The following is an 18,540-nucleotide window of genomic DNA, read 5'->3' as shown; positions in this document are numbered from 1 at the left end:
GTAAGTAAGCACAAAACACAGTGGTCTCCAGGGGGAGACCAAACCATATACTAAGAAAGTGGAATGCGAACTGTGACCAAAGTCGGACTTTCACCAGAAGTCCTAGAGGTGCTAGGACACACGAAACCACCCAAGTTAAGTACCCAGGAACCCCACGGAGGTTCTGTGAAGAGTGGAAACATAGCCGCATGCTCAATAGAAGTGAACAGGAAAGTCATGGTTGCCGTTTTGAAGAAGAAAGACCCTTCCTAGTGGACCCTGAAGAATCGTCCTGGAAGACAGAAGGTTGGAGAGTCACCCCACCCGTGGATAACCCAGGAACCAGGTTACCTACACCAGGGAAGCTGGGTGCATATGTGCAAAGTGACGTTGGAAACTGTCATAGACCACAATGGAGGACTTCAGGAAAGAGGCTGTTGGAGAAGACTGTGCAAGAGTCTGGTGGAATCCAAGGGTGGATTCTGGAAGGGAAGAGCCTGCAAGCAGAGGGGACATTGTCTATGCCACTCGGTGGTGGCCAGGAGGTACGGAACAGCAATACCCACAGATGGCGGACTGTTTAATATGGTTGACGGTGACCTTGTTGCCGCAGCTGTGAGGACCTGGCAATGCTGAGTAAGATCAGGAACAATGCTCGTGCTGTCCCACATCGGAAGTCAAGAACCAGGGGGTCGGTGTCTGGCGGGAACACCAACAAGCCTTTGCAGTGGCAACAGGCGTGGAGAGCGAGGAAGGACCAACGTTGGGACCAGCAAGGTCCAAGGGACTTACCACAAGCAGGGGATTCGGAGAAGGCCAAGAGCAACAGGGGAGCCCACTGGAGTAGAAGAAGACCCTCAAGAGGACCCACAGGCCAGAGGCACGGGAGTGGCAAGAGGACCTCGAGCAGCTCACCAAAGATGAAGGCACATTGTGCAGAGGATGTGGTGAGGACGCTGATCTTGGAGGAGATGCTGGAGCTTTCTCTAGCCCAAAGAAGGGTAATAGCCTACCCAACATGAAATGTGCAGTGGCTCAAAAGAGATGGCCAATAACAAATGGGGTAGTCAATTGAAGTCTCACTGTGGCATCACAAAGGGTTTCAGCCGAAGTAAATATTACAAACCTTTCAAAAATCTCATCACAACAGGTGATTTGAATACAGAGGGTGAAATTCTGATACTTCAGACAAGGTGGAATTGTTAACTCCACATCAACCCTGATCCACACCAGAAGTGAAGACTGGAGCAGCATATAGGTTCCACCCTAGCATGAGGACATCAGTTTCTTTCTGGACATTGTTCATTCCCTCAGATCCAAAGCTCAAAAAACAATTATTCATGCCAGGGTGAAGATGTCTAATATGAACCTTTTGGGATGGAAGAGTCTACATTCCACAGAACAGGGACGTGGGAGGGCAGTGAGGAATCTGCAGTGAGACCAGAAAAGCATTACCAAAAGTAAATAACTTGTTCTTCTGATGGAAACTTCTAACTACACAGTCCTCAACTTAAGAATAGATACTAAAGCAGTAACTCATTCAATGATGAGTCTGTAGGACTGAATGGTCAAAATGCTCTCCCCGGTGGACCTGGCTGTGAAGTCAGTAATGCTGTTTGAATGTGTTGCAGCCTGGCAATTATCCAGAACAGGCACTCCATGCGATAACTCAGTTGTAGCAACCTTGGCCCTGGTGGAGCGGGCCCTCACTACTTCTGGAGAAGAGGGTTGTGGGAGGGACTACAAGGCACTAAACAAAATGGCCACCCTTTAATAAGGCTCCCACAACTGGAGCTAAAATCTAATGCACTAATTTCCTAAATCAACTAATTTGCTGGTGTGAATGCACTGCCTAAATGCAGAACAGCGAAGGGAGATGAATGCATGCCATGATACTGTTGCAGGGATTCTGCACATATACAGAACTATGCGCAGGAAACCAGGACCTCGGTAGATAGTGGTGAACCAACCTATCACTTCATTGTCCAAAACCCCAAAAACAGACTAGCAATAGTGTCTCATTTGTTAACTGCGAAGCTACTAATGATTAGACAACCCAGAACACGACACTCCCGACTCTCTCAGTAATCGAGGGAGCCAGACAACTCTTTCGCTCACTCTCTCATACTTGTCCACAACAAGAGTAATCAGAGTCACGGTATAGTTTAAGATATGTATTTTAACTAATGTGCTCTATGGTACAGTACACGTGACATTACTAGCAGCAAAATGCATAAACACAATATAGTCAGCATTGTCACAATTCCATAGAATATAAACGGGGATATAATTTTATAAAGACAGTGGAGAAGGGCTACAGCGCCTAACCACCCTCCCCGTGGTAAGAAATAGTTTATTATAAAAAAGAAGACATCTGGGCTTTGTCAGCAGATCCCAATACCTCAAGGCCTAGATGAAAGGTTTACATCTCAGGACAAGCATAGTTCTTCTCTCTGGAAAGGTCTCTCTCCAAGTGCGTGAACAACATGCTTCGCTGCTATATTAAAACATACGATTTTCAGTAGTGCAGCTGTGTGTCATGCTATGTCTAGGTGTGAAGGACTGACCAGAACAGAATAACAAGGGGCACTGTTGATCGACCTTGTACATCGTGTGCAGACTAAACCTCAGAGGACAGCAGAGAATGCGAAAGGCAGACAGTTCTCATGTGAAAAAGGGCACAAACAAAGTCTTGCAAAATAAACACATGTAGTGTTGTGTGCAAAAGCAGCCTCATGGCAGCGAAGCTAATGATAACTTAGCAAATGTCGACATTGAACTCACCATCTATACCACAATACCACCAAGAAAACTGGAAATCTGTTAGAAGCAAATGAGGAAGACTGGCAGTTGGCAGACTAGACGAAGCAGGGATGGATGCGGCATTGCAGAGGCCCTGTCCCTGACCCACTGTAGTTGATCTGAAAGGAGACTAGGCGCGACAGTGATCTGTGTGCTGGTTCATCATGGACAGCTTCTGGGACAGCTAGCTTGCGCTGGGCTTCAAGACCAAAAAACAAGCCAATGCTGCGTGTCAATTTACCTACAATTCCCGTGACCTGAATAAAACAAGAGCACTGACAACCAATTATTTCATTGGATTTAATCCTGTGAAAAATCTTTTTAGTTCACGTTCAGAAACATTTTTAACTGAAACAGTACATATTCATTACAAAAAACATAAAAAACTTGACTTGAAAATGACAATATTGAAAACATTTAGACACCACTGTGTTCATTCATACACTCGCCCATGAGGCCAACATTCATACTGCTCATACTACTCATGCACCCACAATAACATACAACATACGACAGAAATCTTCAATTAATAATCTTTACACAAAGGCCATCAAACCACTACTGTGCATAATGATGAGGCTTAATGCTGTTTTTTTACAAGATTGGTCGTAGAAAAAACAAGGTCTACGCGTTTCGAATCCCTTAGTTGGCAGGGATTCTCATCAGGACCGACATTAGACTGCAAACAAAGCAGAGAAACAAGATTTACTAAGCTGGCCCACTTTGTAAGTGAACAACCGCATGGTCAAAAAGGGAATCTTACCTTAGTCTAAGGAACGGAGAACTCAGCCCAAACCCTAAAGAAAGGGAAAGCCGACATGGTTACCTATTTCTGTGGAGTCTAATCTAGATCGCCACCTTACATCCTTATTAGTAATAGACACACCCATACAACATAGAGACGACAAAAACACGTAGTCTAGTTATTATTAGAGAGGCTTACGGGTGTGTAGAACGGTGTCTGGTTAACTGAAGGTGATTCTGTCTATAATCAGAAACAACCACGGGGTTTTCCGAGCGTTGATAGGTTCAGAACGATATCTGAAAGCAAGAGCGACATAAAATGAAGGCGCGTCCTATCGCCAACAATGTGTGGACCTGAAATGTTTTGAAAAGGTCTCAGAGCGCTTACCTCCAAGGGAGGGGAGAATGGAGGCAAGATCTACTGCTCGGTCGTCTGATGTCCAGAGCAGGACCTAGCGCGGCGTGGGTTTCGCCGGCCGTTTTGAGGATTATGCCACAGTCAAGGTCTCTAAAAGAGAAGAAGGGGCTACGTCAGGTTACTGATGCCATGGTAGTCCTACGGAGTTCGTGTGATCTATTTTGAAAGCGAGAAACTGTTACCTGGAGAACCGGCGTTGTCCGTGTCTCTATTTCTCTGGGAGTTAATCACCCGTTAGGTAGCTGTAATCCTATTGGGGCATCTTTAAACCATACGCAAAGGGCGTGATTGAAAGGCTTCTGGGAGTCGTAGTCTGACCAGTGGTGTTGGGACAATCTGTAGTTTGGAAAAGGTTTGCAAATTGCAGAGACGCCAAAACTAGCGCGTATGTTTGGTAAAGAGCGCTAGTTGGACTGAATCAAGTCAAAACGTGAGCGTGAAGTGTCTTGCTGCATTATGCCGCCACTGCACATATGACTTGAGTATATTATATCAGAGGTGGAAGAGCGAAGTGGGGAGCGCTGGTTGGACTTAATCCAGTCAAGTCATTAATGTGAAGTGTCTTGCTACGTGGGGCAACCACTGCGCATATGATTTGAAGTGTTTCACATCTGTGGTGTGAGGACGAGATTTTGCTCAGTAACTGAATAGATGCCACTCATAAGTTGTATATCTCGGAGAGTTCATTCAGTCCGTCTACCGACGTGTTAAATTTGATAATGAGCATGGCTTCTCTCTGAAGTAGTTTAGTGTCCAAGTCTCCACCTCTCTGGTCTTGTTCAACTCTTGATATCACTGACCATTTGAAATCCATTTCAGTATGTTTTTGCAGCACCCAATGATTCACTAGCGGTGCATTTGGAACATTTTTGCGAATCCGAGATTTATGTTGCTGGATTCGAAACCTTATCTCCTGATTAGTCTTGCCAATATAAAGTTTATTGCATGGGCAGCTGATGCCATAGACTACGAACTTAGATTTACAATTGGAGAAACTCTCATGTTTCCAATAAATCCCATTGTGGGCAAATAGATTTCCTTCAATGGTTGAGTCGCAGCATATACATGTTCCGCATCTGTGATGTCCTTTTATGGGCGGTAAGCACAACATATTTCTTATGTCGGTGCTTTTAGTCTTAGGTAGTGCGGCTCGCACTACATGGTTGGCAATGTTTTTATCTTTCCTAAATGCAAATAGCGGTCTCTCATTGAATGTATTGTCCAGGTTCTTGATCAGATGCCAATTTTGATTAATAGTTTTCTTAAACCAATTTGATGTTGGATTGAATGTCGAGACACAAACCATTCTCTCCGTTTGTGATTTTTCACGTCTTTCCAGTAATGTTTCTCGTGGTGTCCACCATGCTCTTTTTATGGCTCTTTTCAAAAGTTTTTTCGGGTAGCCTCTAGCCAGAAGGTTCGCCTTAAGCTTCTCTGCATGAAAAAAATATTCGTCTTTGAATGAGCAATTCCTGCGGATACGCAGGAATTGCCCATAGGGCAAGTTCTCTCTTAGACTACGTGGGTGGTTGCTAGAATAATGTAGCGCTCGATTTCGGTCAGTTTCTTTCTTGTATAACGTTGTCATTAGACGTCCATTAGTAGGGTAGACCTCAACGTCCAGGAAAGGCATTTTGGTTTTGGAACAGTTCATACTGAATTTTATATCCGGAGTCCTGTTGTTGAGCCAATTGACAAAGGATTGTAGCTTTTGCTCATCACCTGACCATACCATGAAAACATCGTCGATGTATCGGACCCAGTTACTGATACAATCGGCAAATGGATTGTTATTATGGACAAATTTGTCTTCATATTTGGACATATAGAGGAGCGCTAGCTCAGGGGCGAATGGACAGCCCATCGCCACGCCTTTGATTTGAAAATAAAAGTCCTCTCTGAAGCAAAAATAGTTGTTCTTTAAAGCAAACGTGGCTAGCTCCATGATGAACTCTGTCGGGATTTTTTCAGGTTTGGGTCTGCTGTCTAAGAATGTTTTAATCACTGCTAATCCTTCATCTTGCGGGATCTCCGTGTACAATGATGTAACATCTAATGTCACTAAAAATTGTGAGTTTTCTTCGAAATCCATTGTTTCCAGTTTAATTAAGAAATCGGTGGTATCCTTCAGATAAGATTTTACTTCTGGCATGAAAGGTTTCAAGAAAAAGTCCACAAATTTTGAAATGGGTTCTGTTAGTGACTCGCACCCGGAGACAATTGGTCTCCCAGGTGGATGGTGTTGATCTTTGTGTACTTTCGGGAGTACATAAAAGACCGGGGTGCGGGGATAGATGTTTTTTAGGTACTCAAATTCTTTTTTACCCAAAAAGCCTTGATCAAAGCCTTGTTGTAGTATGTGAAAAAGTTTATTCTGTAATTCACATGTGGGATCTTTTGTTATCCTCCTGTAGCAGAATTGGTTAGAAAGTTGTCTATTTACTTCGGTGGTGTATCGTTCGGTTGCCCATACAACGATGGATCCCCCCTTATCAGCTTGTTTTATTATTATTGAAGGGTCGCTTTTTAGGTCGAGTAATGCTTCTTTTTGAGCCTTGGTAATATTCGGTTTGACATATTTCCTTTTTTGTTTTTCAACTTCAGCTATTGCTGAAAGGATCACTTTTTCGAAGATTATAACCTCTTTGGGAACTTTTGACGCCGAAGGGCAGAACTTTGATTTCTTCTTTAATCCAGTTGTCTCTGTGCTTACTTGTATGGGGTTTTCAAGAAAGAAGGTTTTGAGCCGAATTTTGCGGCAGAATTCGATGAACTCTGTTTTAAGTTGTACAAAATTGGTCCCTTTAGTTGGTACAAAGGATAGTCCCATTTCCAAAATGCTAAGTTCTGCATCTGTTAAGACTTTTTCTGATAGATTAAAGATTGGTGAGACATTTAGTTTTGTAATTCTGACGTCTTGTTGACATCTCCCATGGTTGGTTTGTGTATCTGGATCTCCCTCGAGGTTTCCGTTGGCCTCTCCCTAAAAAAGGCGGTTGTTGTTGATAGTTTTGTTGTAAATTGCCTCTTCTGTTGAAGTCTGAACGGTTATTCGAATTATCTATGTCACTGCCACTTGATGATGATGTTGTATCCGAAAAAGTGATGAAATTGTTTCTCGATCTGCCCTGGTATTCGGGCAGAAATTTGCGCGACTCCGGTCGTGAATAGAAGTCAATCTGCAAATAAGGATAGACTTTATCCAAAGAAAAATTCCTTTTGTCCTTTTCAAATTTGTTACTCTTCTGGTTTACCGAATAGTCTTTAAACTCTAGAATTTCTTTATCGACTTTTTCTAGAAGGGATTTGGCATCCGAAATGAGTTGGTTTGTTTTTATTTCGCTTTCCAAAGTTGCGATTTCCTCTAGTTGATGTTTGGACAATCTTTGAGCCGTTTCTACTGTGAGAACCATGAGGTCCCTACTACATTTCGTTTCAATTAGACTGTATCCTTTTTTGTATATTGGATCGTCTGTAAATATTACAGGGACGTTGCGAATCTGCAGCCCTCCTGGGATGGTTCCAGCTCTCAAGTGCTCGATTAGAAAATGGCCATGTAAATCAGTCCTTATTTGTTTTTTCTTGAGCCTTATGAGTCTGTCAGATTCATTATTGATTTTAGCTGTAGAACTTAATGCGGCTGACGCAAACAATGGTGGGTCGCTTAGTAATTTCAATATATGTTCTTCACTATATGCCAGGGTGTCATGTTCTGACATATTTTAGACGCTTTAGACAAACAAGACGAAAGTACAAATACACAATTCACAAAAAAGGAAACGTGACTCCTTAGTACGTGCGAGGAAGACCTACACATCCGGTCCCCACAAGCCAGTGGGCATACCTTGAGGAGGACAACTTACCCTCACAAAAAACAAACAAACCTCGCGGGTATGCACCCGCTAGACTACCTAGAAAACCAAAGGGGGTTCTGGCTCGTATGGCAGCAAGGCCAAACCAATTATAATGAAAGAACAAAAAACAAGCCAATGCTGCGTGTCAATTTACCTACAATTCCCGTGACCTGAATAAAACAAGAGCACTGACAACCAATTATTTCGTTGGATTTAATCCTGTGAAAAATCTTTTTAGTTCACGTTCAGAAACATTTTTAACTGAAACAGTACATATTCATTACAAAAAACATAAAAAACTTGACTTGAAAATGACAATATTGAAAACATTTAGACACCACTGTGTTCATTCATACACTCGCCCATGAGGCCAACATTCATACTGCTCATACTACTCATGCACCCACAATAACATACAACATACGACAGAAATCTTCAATTAATAATCTTTACACAAAGGCCATCAAACCACTACTGTGCATAATGATGAGGCGTAATGCTGTTTTTTTACAAGATTGGCCGTAGAAAAAACAAGGTCTACGCGTTTCGAATCCCTTAGTTGGCAGGGATTCTCATCAGGACCGACATTAGACTGCAAACAAAGCAGAGAAACAAGATTTACTAAGCTGGCCCACTTTGTAAGTGAACAACCGCATGGTCAAAAAGGGAATCTTACCTTAGTCTAAGGAACGGAGAACTCAGCCCAAACCCTAAAGAAAGGGAAAGCCGACATGGTTACCTATTTCTGTGGAGTCTAATCTAGATCGCCACCTTACATCCTTATTAGTAATAGACACACCCATACAACATAGAGACGACAAAAACACGTAGTCTAGTTATTATTAGAGAGGCTTACGGGTGTGTAGAACGGTGTCTGGTTAACTGAAGGTGATTCTGTCTATAATCAGAAACAACCACGGGGTTTTCCGAGCGTTGATAGGTTCAGAACGATATCTGAAAGCAAGAGCGACATAAAATGAAGGCGCGTCCTATCGCCAACAATGTGTGGACCTGAAATGTTTTGAAAAGGTCTCAGAGCGCTTACCTCCAAGGGAGGGGAGAATGGAGGCAAGATCTACTGCTCGGTCGTCTGATGTCCAGAGCAGGACCTAGCGCGGCGTGGGTTTCGCCGGCCGTTTTGAGGATTATGCCACAGTCAAGGTCTCTAAAAGAGAAGAAGGGGCTACGTCAGGTTACTGATGCCATGGTAGTCCTACGGAGTTCGTGTGATCTATTTTGAAAGCGAGAAACTGTTACCTGGAGAACCGGCGTTGTCCGTGTCTCTATTTCTCTGGGAGTTAATCACCCGTTAGGTAGCTGTAATCCTATTAGGGCATCTTTAAACCATACGCAAAGGGCGTGATTGAAAGGCTTCTGGGAGTCATAGTCTGACCAGTGGTGTTGGGACAATCTGTAGTTTGGAAAAGGTTTGCAAATTGCAGAGACGCCAAAACTAGCGCGTATGTTTGGTAAAGAGCGCTAGTTGGACTGAATCAAGTCAAAACGTGAGCGTGAAGTGTCTTGCTGCATTATGCCGCCACTGCACATATGACTTGAGTATATTATATCAGAGGTGGAAGAGCGAAGTGGGGAGCGCTGGTTGGACTTAATCCAGTCAAGTCGTTAATGTGAAGTGTCTTGCTACGTGGGGCAACCACTGCGCATATGATTTGAAGTGTTTCACATCTGTGGTGTGAGGACGAGATTTTGCTCAGTAACTGAATAGATGCCACTCATAAGTTGTATATCTCGGAGAGTTCATTCAGTCCGTCTACCGACGTGTTAAATTTGATAATGAGCATGGCTTCTCTCTGAAGTAGTTTAGTGTCCAAGTCTCCACCTCTCTGGTCTTGTTCAACTCTTGATATCACTGACCATTTGAAATCCATTTCAGTATGTTTTTGCAGCACCCAATGATTCACTAGCGGTGCATTTGGAACATTTTTGCGAATCCGAGATTTATGTTGCTGGATTCGAAACCTTATCTCCTGATTAGTCTTGCCAATATAAAGTTTATTGCATGGGCAGCTGATGCCATAGACTACGAACTTAGATTTACAATTGGAGAAACTCTCATGTTTCCAATAAATCCCATTGTGGGCAAATAGATTTCCTTCAATGGTTGAGTCGCAGCATATACATGTTCCGCATCTGTGATGTCCTTTTATGGGCGGTAAGCACAACATATTTCTTATGTCGGTGCTTTTAGTCTTAGGTAGTGCGGCTCGCACTACATGGTTGGCAATGTTTTTATCTTTCCTAAATGCAAATAGCGGTCTCTCATTGAATGTATTGTCCAGGTTCTTGATCAGATGCCAATTTTGATTAATAGTTTTCTTAAACCAATTTGATGTTGGATTGAATGTCGAGACACAAACCATTCTCTCCGTTTGTGATTTTTCACGTCTTTCCAGTAATGTTTCTCGTGGTGTCCACCATGCTCTTTTTATGGCTCTTTTCAAAAGTTTTTTCGGGTAGCCTCTAGCCAGAAGGTTCGCCTTAAGCTTCTCTGCATGAAAAAAATATTCGTCTTTGAATGAGCAATTCCTGCGGATACGCAGGAATTGCCCATAGGGCAAGTTCTCTCTTAGACTATGTGGGTGGTTGCTAGAATAATGTAGCGCTCGATTTCGGTCAGTTTCTTTCTTGTATAACGTCGTCATTAGACGTCCATTAGTAGGGTAGACCTCAACGTCCAGGAAAGGCATTTTGGTTTTGGAACAGTTCATACTGAATTTTATATCCGGAGTCCTGTTGTTGAGCCAATTGACAAAGGATTGTAGCTTTTGCTCATCACCTGACCATACCATGAAAACATCGTCGATGTATCGGACCCAGTTACTGATACAATCGGCAAATGGATTGTTATTATGGACAAATTTGGCTTCATATTTGGACATATAGAGGACCGCTAGCTCAGGGGCGAATGGACAGCCCATCGCCACGCCTTTGATTTGAAAATAAAAGTCCTCTCTGAAGCAAAAATAGTTGTTCTTTAAAGCAAACGTGGCTAGCTCCATGATGAACTCTGTCGGGATTTTTTCAGGTTTGGGTCTGCTGTCTAAGAATGTTTTAATCACTGCTAATCCTTCTTCTTGCGGGATCTCCGTGTACAATGATGTAACATCTAATGTCACTAAAAATTGTGAGTTTTCTTCGAAATCCATTGTTTCCAGTTTAATTAAGAAATCGGTGGTATCCTTCAGATAAGATTTTACTTCTGGCATGAAAGGTTTCAAGAAAAAGTCCACAAATTTTGAAATGGGTTCTGTTAGTGACTCGCACCCGGAGACAATTGGTCTCCCAGGTGGATGGTGTTGATCTTTGTGTACTTTCGGGAGTACATAAAAGACCGGGGTGCGGGGATAGATGTTTTTTAGGTACTCAAATTCTTTTTTACCCAAAAAGCCTTGATCAAAGCCTTGTTGTAGTATGTGAAAAAGTTTATTCTGTAATTCACATGTGGGATCTTTTGTTATCCTCCTGTAGCAGAATTGGTTAGAAAGTTGTCTATTTACTTCGGTGGTGTATCGTTCGGTTGCCCATACAACGATGGATCCCCCCTTATCAGCTTGTTTTATTATTATTGAAGGGTCGCTTTTTAGGTCGAGTAATGCTTCTTTTTGAGCCTTGGTAATATTTGGTTTGACATATTTCCTTTTTTGTTTTTCAACTTCAGCTATTGCTGAAAGGATCACTTTTTCGAAGATTATAACCTCTTTGGGAACTTTTGACGCCGAAGGGCAGAACTTTGATTTCTTCTTTAATCCAGTTGTCTCTGTGCTTACTTGTATGGGGTTTTCAAGAAAGAAGGTTTTGAGCCGAATTTTGCGGCAGAATTCGATGAACTCTGTTTTAAGTTGTACAAAATTGGTCCCTTTAGTTGGTACAAAGGATAGTCCCATTTCCAAAATGCTAAGTTCTGCATCTGTTAAGACTTTTTCTGATAGATTAAAGATTGGTGAGACATTTAGTTTTTGTAATTCTGACGTCTTGTTGACATCTCCCATGGTTGGTTTGTGTATCTGGATCTCCCTCGAGGTTTCCGTTGGCCTCTCCCTAAAAAAGGCGGTTGTTGTTGATAGTTTTGTTGTAAATTGCCTCTTCTGTTGAAGTCTGAACGGTTATTCGAATTATCTATGTCACTGCCACTTGATGATGATGTTGTATCCGAAAAAGTGATGAAATTGTTTCTCGATCTGCCCTGGTATTCGGGCAGAAATTTGCGCGACTCCGGTCGTGAATAGAAGTCAATCTGCAAATAAGGATAGACTTTATCCAAAGAAAAATTCCTTTTGTCCTTTTCAAATTTGTTACTCTTCTGGTTTACCGAATAGTCTTTAAACTCTAGAATTTCTTTATCGACTTTTTCTAGAAGGGATTTGGCATCCGAAATGAGTTGGTTTGTTTTTATTTCGCTTTCCAAAGTTGCGATTTCCTCTAGTTGATGTTTGGACAATCTTTGAGCCGTTTCTACTGTGAGAACCATGAGGTCCCTACTACATTTCGTTTCAATTAGACTGTATCCTTTTTTGTATATTGGATCGTCTGTAAATATTACAGGGACGTTGCGAATCTGCAGCCCTCCTGGGATGGTTCCAGCTCTCAAGTGCTCGATTAGAAAATGGCCATGTAAATCAGTCCTTATTTGTTTTTTCTTGAGCCTTATGAGTCTGTCAGATTCATTATTGATTTTAGCTGTAGAACTTAATGCGGCTGACGCAAACAATGGTGGGTCGCTTAGTAATTTCAATATATGTTCTTCACTATATGCCAGGGTGTCATGTTCTGACATATTTTAGACGCTTTAGACAAACAAGACGAAAGTACAAATACACAATTCACAAAAAAGGAAACGTGACTCCTTAGTACGTGCGAGGAAGACCTACACATCCGGTCCCCACAAGCCAGTGGGCATACCTCGAGGAGGACAACTTACCCTCACAAAAAACAAACAAACCTCGCGGGTATGCACCCGCTAGACTACCTAGAAAACCAAAGGGGGTTCTGGCTCGTATGGCAGCAAGGCCAAACCAATTATAATGAAAGAACAAAAAACAAGCCAATGCTGCGTGTCAATTTACCTACAATTCCCGTGACCTGAATAAAACAAGAGCACTGACAACCAATTATTTCGTTGGATTTAATCCTGGAAAAAATCATTTTAGTTCACGTTCAGAAACATTTTTAACTGAAACAGTACATATTCATTACAAAAAACATAAAAAACTTGACTTGAAAATGACAATATTGAAAACATTTAGACACCACTGTGTTCATTCATACACTCGCCCATGAGGCCAACATTCATACTGCTCATACTACTCATGCACCCACAATAACATACAACATACGACAGAAATCTTCAATTAATAATCTTTACACAAAGGCCATCAAACCACTACTGTGCATAATGATGAGGCTTAATGCTGTTTTTTTACAAGATTGGCCGTAGAAAAAACAAGGTCTACGCGTTTCGAATCCCTTAGTTGGCAGGGATTCTCATCAGGACCGACATTAGACTGCAAACAAAGCAGAGAAACAAGATTTACTAAGCTGGCCCACTTTGTAAGTGAACAACCGCATGGTCAAAAAGGGAATCTTACCTTAGTCTAAGGAACGGAGAACTCAGCCCAAACCCTAAAGAAAGGGAAAGCCGACATGGTTACCTATTTCTGTGGAGTCTAATCAAGATCGCCACCTTACATCCTTATTAGTAATAGACACACCCATACAACATAGAGACGACAAAAACACGTAGTCTAGTTATTATTAGAGAGGCTTACGGGTGTGTAGAACGGTGTCTGGTTAACTGAAGGTGATTCTGTCTATAATCAGAAACAACCACGGGGTTTCTGAACGTGAACTAAAAAGATTTTTCACAGGATTAAATCCAACGAAATAATTGGTTGTCAGTGCTCTTGTTTTATTCAGGTCACGGGAATTGTAGGTAAATTGACACGCAGCATTGGCTTGTTTTTTGTTCTTTCATTATAATTGGTTTGGCCTTGCTGCCATACGAGCCAGAACCCCCTTTGGTTTTCTGGGCTTTAAGACCAAGCATAGATCTGTAGCACAGCGAGCAAATGCTGAACGCCTGTACAGGTAGTGTTATACGGCGGAGAATAGAGTACTGCATCCTGGGATGTGCCAAAGGTGCGCTGTAAGAGGGCACCTCTACCTCTCCTCTGGTGTGAGGACCAGGCAGTTGCATCCTACCAGCAGAGGTCCCAATCTGAATAGCTCCCAGATGAGGACTGGCCCCAGTGCCCTCAATTGAAGAAACATGCAGGTGGGTGAGTTTGGTGCATGTTGCCCAGAAGTTATAAACAAGGTGGCTTATGATCATGCTCAGCCTGAGGGAAATTTGGCCTACCCATATCGGGCGGTCTGCTCTGAGGTGCTCTACACATCCTGGCAAAGACCAGGGATGCTGAAGGTGTGATGGGGAGGGGGACCAGAGTGGCTAGCTTTTAAACATGCTTTGATCACTGGAAGGCCCATTAACTGCACGCAGAAATACTGAGTCTAATATACTGTGTTGCATGTGTACCTGGTGGTTGCTGATGGACTGGCCTACATGTGTGCTGGACTAAGTGTAATAGTGGTGCACTATAACTCCATTAACATAATTGACTCCAGCTAAAAGAATTATCAAGCACCTCGGCTGAACTCTAAGCTTCCCGGCGAGGTAAAAAAGACGTGGTGGTGAAATGGTGGCCACAATGTCACAGTGGGCAGAGGAGCATAAGCTAAATGGGTAATGCGGACTGAAGACAATCTAAGGTTGTGTTTGAAGGAAGCAGAAAAACTGCCTGTTCATATGAGCGCAACCCACCCCATGAGAATGCTCCCGATGCCACGCAGAAGAATGAGTCTTAAGACGCAGTAGATGTAAAAGCTATCCTGCTGGAAATGAAAGGGAATTTGGTCTCAAAGGACTCAAAGATTGACTTCTGGTAAATAATTTATGAGTATACACCTAAAAGTAGATGGTAATCACTCTGGGAGGATGTTTGGAACTGTTCACCGATTGGAAAACCCCACTAAAATAAGGGTGGACACAGAGTGAATTAATTCTCCAATATGTTAGACATTTTTCAAGCTAAAATGTTTTTGGGCAAAAACGATATCAATGAGACCTCGAGCTGAAGTATCAAAAGCTGTAGACAAGATTTACTTGTTAATGTTAAGTTTGCAGCAGATGTGTAATTTGGGGCAAGTTCATCCAGGAGTTGGGGCTCGATGTGGAAGAGGTGGTATGTTTGGCTGGCCAGTAATAAGACTCATGTGGCAAGGTACTCATTTTCTAAGTACACATTTGTTCCACAGTGATTGTGCTGGAAGAAAGTGGATGTGAAAGGTCTGAGTGCAGGGTGAGACAATTGCCGTAAAGCCAGGGAACTGATCAAATCCCTACATAGATACAAAGAAAACATTGCACTAATACAAGAAACCCACTTAGCACAAAGTGGGAAAAGCCAATTTGCCAGAGGCTGGAGTTTCCATTGGCTTTTCTCTTCATTTTCCAGATTTTCCAGGGGTTTCGCAATATTGACTGGGAAAGGATTCAATTTAGGCCCTTTACAGTCTCTACAGATAACGAGGGGAGCTTTCTCATGGAGTAAGGTATATTAGGTATGATAAGCATCAATACTGTAAACACCTGTGGACTGAATTTTGATGATCCTGAGTTCTTTGCTGGAGTTGAGTAAAGGCTCATGGCAGCATCCCCGGGGACTACTATATAGTGGAGGGTGCTGTTCAATACAATATCATCATGCCATGTGGGCAGAACTGGAAAGCACCTGGGACACTCTAGGTGGAATGATTCTCCAAGAGAGAGACTTCTTAGGAACTCTGCTGCACAAATGAGTGGACATTGCACATTCTCAGCGCAGGCAAAGAAATCCAGACAAGTTTCTTCCCATTACTAGGAGAAGCCCTGCACCACTTCCAGTTGTAACTGCCATTCATAATCCACTAGAAGTCGCCAACTAAGACTGACTACCCTGGTGTTTAAAGATGCGGTCAGTAGTCCCCGGTCAGCAAATTGCTCTGTCATTTCAGATCGTTCCAGAGGTACAGGGCCCCCTGGCACAGGGCCCAGGGCCCAACTTTGTCCTGTTTGTTGCAATACCATATGGCGGTTGTATTGTCTGTGACAACCTGCACCAGTTAGCCCTTGACGGTCAGCTGGAAGGTTTTTTCAATTCCAAACAGTTGGCCCACAATTCTAACAAGTTGTTGTGGGGACAGGTCTCCACCAGAGACCCGAGTCCTTTGATCTCCACCTCTCCCAGATGTTCTCCCCAAGCCAGCAGTGATGCATCTGTTACTGTCATCCGCTCTGGATTGGGTCAGAAAAGGTGTCTGCCACTGGTCCAATTGCAGTCAAGCAGCCACCCCTTCAGACGTTATGCAGTCTCCTCTGACGCTATGATGGAATCTGACAGGCTCCTTTAGTGCTGGACCCCTGAGACTTTCATATCCCACAGAAGAGTTGAAAACAATTGAGCCCTGCTCTATGACCTAATGAACTCTACACTGGTCTCCTTAAGGGAATCCTACAGGCATTATCAAGGATAATCAAGGTCCTGAATAAATCTGTCCACTTTACCCTACCATGATAAAAATCCTGTAGCTCCACACCATCCTCAAACCCACCTGTATCATCTACAAAGCCATAACAATATGCACTCATGTCTATCTACCTGACATGCTCTATATCACTGGTGGCTCTCTTCACAACCACAGCCAGGATACCATCAGACTGAAGACAAAAGTCCACAAAAGAAAAACAAGAATAATGCAAGGCAACAGGCCAGGTCTTCCCCATCTAAGTAGCCATGATCTGGAATGAAATCCCTGTGTCCATCAGGACTGACCCAACGCTGTCAAACAGGCAACTCATTACTGACACTTGTAAATTCACAATCACTAATGCCCCAAACCAGCTGTGTATGCATCCTGAGAAACCCTGACAAATTACGTTTCTCCTTGCTTACCAAAGAACATGATACCCAAGGAAGTTTAACATAGTGTTCTATACTGAAAATAAATCTTGTGGAAGAATGCAAGTCTTCCAATTATTTATAACTTGAGCAACAACTAACTTCTGGAACAAATTCTCTCCTCTACTAAAATAAAGAACAAAAGAAAACAAGGGAGCCCCTTATCCTTTTGCAAAATACAGAAAATATTTCTCTTCCACTTCCATCTGAACTAATTTGTGTGGAATATATTGCTATTGAATCTTTTTTCAATTCCTTTTCCAAATTTCCCATTTTCTGTATTTGTCAAAGTGTTATTTTCTCTATTTGGTCAGTCCTACACTTTTTACAATGTCACCACTATTGTTTCTTGTAACACTTTTTAATGTATCTGGATGCAGCAGCTAAATAAATATTGAAATTGTCATATTGCCCCACTCACGTACTTTAATTTCACTCAGAGCTTTATTGCTTCCACAGTGTTTCTTTTGGAGCAGATTTTAAATATCGCTGAGACTTTTTGTATGTGTAGCTGATTTCTATGTACATACTTTCACACTTTACATAAAACTTGATTTGGTGGCTTCTTCTACCTACAGATACTCATCAGAAAAAGATGAGATTTCACAAAGCCCTCCTAAATTTCCCTGACAAAAGGGTATATTCTCAGCATTAGAGGCGCTTGAAGTTAAGAACATCATAGTCATTTTACTCATGGCATTAAAGCAGACATTGCATGACCTGAACGTCTTGGTCTGGAACGGTCATATTTCTCTACCAATAGTAAAAACATGTGACAAGTTTTATTTCCGACTGTTGAGCATGTGAAAACAAGGTCTAGCCTAATATCTAACTCATAAACAAGTATGTGCTTATTGATTTGAGCCTGAAGAAAACGGAAAATGTTTGCCAAAGGGCTCATCAATTGAATTAAAGAGAGTGCAGTCTCTCTCTCTCTCTCTCTCTCACTCCTGCCCCCCATAAGCATTGACAGAAACAGGGTGCCACAGGAACGCCTAATCAGATCAAGTTTCAAAATTGTTCAAAGATCATATTTTGATGTGGAAAAATATGATATAATAGTTTACTCAAGAGAGGAGTCAATGCTGACCAACAAAATAGAATTTACAATTTTACCTAGAGTACAGTATTTCAGGACACATTATTAAAAGTTCAAGAACCATTTAATTAATTACCTGATGTAGAGCTAAATATATCCCGGCTGATCCTGGGTCAAAATTTCCAAGACATAATACAGTTTCAAGACTAGCAGCAGCCAGTGTGGCAATGAAGTGGTTGTTGATGGCAATGTTCATAGACTGCATCAGTACTTCTGTAGCCTGAGACAGGTACTTCTGAACCAATTCCCTTTTCACCTGTAAAACACAATGCCATTGAATATAGTGACGGTATTGCACGTTTAGCCATTCTTCTGAATTCAATGACACAGTTAGAAATTGGGTTATAAACTGTGAAAGATGCGACTCCTTCAAAAGTAATTGGTCCGCCACATTCTCTTTACTGGGAACCAAATACCCCAGTGCAGCTCTGAACTCTCTCAAGGTAGCCAAGAGCAGTTTAAGGCCTACTCAAGGGAGGTTGTGTGGGCTACCAACCCCAGTTCCCTGGTACGCAACAACACTACTCAAATTATTGTCCAGCCAGTGATTGTTTCTTCGAAAAAGGAAAAGTACTTTATGACACATGCATTAAGAAAAAAACATATATGCTCTGGTAGATGGAAATACCA

At 42.3% G+C, this 18,540-nt stretch overlaps 1 protein-coding gene across 1 annotated transcript in view; it reads right to left on the bottom strand.

The window, feature by feature from the left end:
• CFAP46 (cilia and flagella associated protein 46) overlaps positions 1-18,540 on the bottom strand; it is a 1,240,276-nt gene that overhangs the window by 367,418 nt on the left and 854,318 nt on the right. Inside the window, exon 45 of the mRNA XM_085606190.1 lies at positions 17,987-18,166. Within this exon, the coding sequence (XP_085462316.1) occupies positions 17,987-18,166 (180 nt within the window). The remainder of the gene's footprint in view (positions 1-17,986; positions 18,167-18,540) is intronic.

This window comes from Triturus cristatus, chromosome 1_2, assembly GCF_964204655.1.
Source record: "Triturus cristatus chromosome 1_2, aTriCri1.1, whole genome shotgun sequence".
NCBI classification, from domain to species: domain Eukaryota; kingdom Metazoa; phylum Chordata; class Amphibia; order Caudata; family Salamandridae; genus Triturus; species Triturus cristatus.
The sequence above is the reverse complement of the archived record's forward strand: the minus strand, read 5'-3'. Positions and strand labels throughout refer to the sequence as shown.